General features: G+C 40.9%; 1 protein-coding gene across 4 annotated transcripts in view; it reads left to right on the top strand.

The window, feature by feature from the left end:
* INTS7 (integrator complex subunit 7) overlaps nt 1-2034 on the top strand; it is an 88989-nt gene extending 86955 nt beyond the window's left edge. For 3 of the 4 annotated variants that reach the window (XM_021708083.1, XM_021708081.1, XM_021708082.1), the window contains one exon: nt 1645-2025. In XM_021708083.1, the coding sequence (XP_021563758.1) occupies nt 1645-1932 (288 nt within the window). In that variant the 3' untranslated portion in view covers nt 1933-2025. Of the gene's footprint in view, nt 1-1644 lie in introns of all 4 variants that reach the window. The other variant, XM_008049141.2, reaches the window with a different exon arrangement.
* Nucleotides 2035-2674: the final 640 nt, after the last annotated feature.

Genomic DNA, 2674 nt, shown 5'->3' with positions numbered 1-2674 from the left:
AAGGAGAAAATGGAAGATTCAAAGTCGCTCCCCACACACACATATCCAGTTCCTTGACCAAAAAAATGGCGATCTGGGAATTGATATGTGTGCATAAGTAGCTACCAGGCAATCAGGGATCATGTAGAAAGTTCTGATGATCCTTCCGCCTCAGCCTTTGAGTAGCTAGAACTACAGGTGCGCGCTACCATGCCCGGCTAATTTTTTGATTTATTGTAGACATGAGGTCTCGCCAAGTTGCCCAGGCAGGTCGCGAATGTCTCTCATCTTGAGTGCAGATAAGGGTACAACCAGCAGATTTTTTTGTGTTCTCTTTGAAGGACAAAGGCATAAGTGTCTGGCTAAATAAATGAATGAACCTGTAAGTCTGTATTTTATAATTTACCATCCTACCAGTATGAACAAGACACTGAGCAATATAGAAATTCTACAGTTTTTGCCTTAGCTCAGCAGGTCGAGGCTGTGTTGCCTGTGAGCGTGTCACTGCACTCCAGCCTGGGTGACAGTGAGACTCCAACTCAAAAAATAAAATCTACAGCTAATTTGTCACAGGGGCAAAGAATCACTACATTACTTAAGTAATATAAGATCAGACTAGGCCAGGCGCAGTGGCTCACCTGTAACCCTAGCACTTTGGGAAGCCGGGGCAGGAGGATTGCTTGAGACCACAAGTTCGAGACCAACCTGGGTAACATAGCAAGACTGTTTCTATAAAATATATATATATTATCTGAGTGTGGTGGTGTGTGCCTGTAGCCCTAGCTACTCTAGAGGCTGAGGTACAAGGATCATCTGAGCCTAGGATATTGAGGCTGCAGTGAGCCGTGATCATGCCACTGCACTTTAGCCTGAGCAACAGCATGAGACCCTGATTCACCTGACAAAATAAAATAAAAGTGAAATCAAAATAAAATGAAATAAATTGACATGACTAAATGGAGGGAAATACACTTAAATGTACTTAGTATGCCTGAGCCCGCGGATTCGAGACCTGCCTGGGCAGCGAGACCTCATCTCTACAATAAATCAAAAAGTCAGCCGGGCATGGTAGCGCATGCCTGTAATTCCGGCTACTCGGAAGGCTGAGGCGTCCAGCAGGTCGAGGCTGCAGTGGCCGGGAGTGGCCACTGCACTCCAGTCTGGGTGACAGAGTGAGACTCCAACTCAAAAAAAAAAAAAAAAAAAGTACTTAGTAGTTCTTTAGTCTCTTAGGTTTTAAACTCCCTGGAACAACAGATAGATGATCTCATCCTGTTTCTTCAGAATCTTGTCACAGACTAAAGAAAGATAGGGACTTGGAGGTCAAGTTAACAAGAAAGCCCACACGTGAAGAGGTTGAAAAGGCTCTGGGTTGTCATTCTACTCAAGGATTGTGAGAAGGTAGTATCGCTTAATAATTCAGGGTGGGCCCTGGAGGTAGTGGCCTGGATTCAGATTCCCACTCTGTCACTCAGTAGCTGTGTTACACTGGAGAAATTACTTAACCTCTCTGCCTCAGCCTCCTCATCTGTGAAGCAAAGATGATAATAGAACCTATCTCTTGGTTGTTTGCAAAGACTGAATAAGCTTTTAGAGCAGGGCCTGGCTCATAGTAAGCACTGAATAAATGTTGACTATTGTTATTTAACAATTCTTTCATTCCAGATACCCATTGACAATATGACCAATGAGATGGAGCAGAGGGTGGAACCTCACAATGATTACTTCAGTACTCAGTTTCTGTTGAACTTTGCTATCCTTGGAACACATAACATTACAGTGGAGTCTTCAGTGAAAGATGCCAATGGTATTGTATGGAAGACTGGTCCCAGAACTACCATATTTGTAAAATCCTTGGAAGACCCTTATTCCCAGCAAATTCGCCTACAACAGCAACAAGCCCAGCAACCATTACAACAGCAGCAACAGCGAAATGCCTACACAAGGTTTTAACCATGAGATGAATGCACTGCAGACTTGAAAGGGATCAATTAGACTGGCAGATATCTACCTTTTCCTGCGGATTAAGTTTGGAAGTTATGTGGTGTCCATTTATTCATTGATTTCTGTGTTGGAATATTCTGGACATGTTTTTTTTCTTTAAAATTTTGTTTTAAAAATAATTGGGTTCCTAGCCAGAAAGATTTTTTTCTTATTTCTCCTTAAACCAAGTCCATTATCTCATATTGAACATTTTTTTAATTTTGTTATTACTCTTTTTTCTGTTGCTGAGCCTTTCCTTTTTTTTTTCAAGAATAGTCACATATTGAGATCATTGAATTAATAAATTTTACTGCTTCTGTTGCAAAGTTTATAATTTGCTGCCTGACACAGACCTGGAATTCTGAGCTAGGTATTGGGAAGTTCTGACCAACCAGTACTTGGTTTATCCATGGTAGTAGAAACTGAGTGCTTGAAAGTATCCCCGGCAACATCCAGCCTTCTGGATTATGAGAACCTACAGTCTAGCAGGACTATAACATCCTCCTGTATGTAGTATTTCACCCATGTATCTGTCTTTTCCTGTGTTAAAGCAACCTTAACTTACTGTTTTTGCATTTAATTGACCCAAAGATCAACTAGCAGTTTCATAGAAAATTGGAGATTAATAATTTGGTATTTTCTAATATATGTCTGACTGTGTATAATACATTGTTTCTAAAAGTGAAAAAATTACATTTACTATCTCAGTGTT

This window comes from Carlito syrichta, unplaced genomic scaffold (assembly GCF_000164805.1).
Source record: "Carlito syrichta isolate Samal-C Ts95f unplaced genomic scaffold, Tarsius_syrichta-2.0.1 Scaffold130587, whole genome shotgun sequence".
Taxonomy (NCBI): Eukaryota; Metazoa; Chordata; class Mammalia; order Primates; family Tarsiidae; genus Carlito; species Carlito syrichta.
The sequence above is the reverse complement of the archived record's forward strand: the minus strand, read 5'-3'. Positions and strand labels throughout refer to the sequence as shown.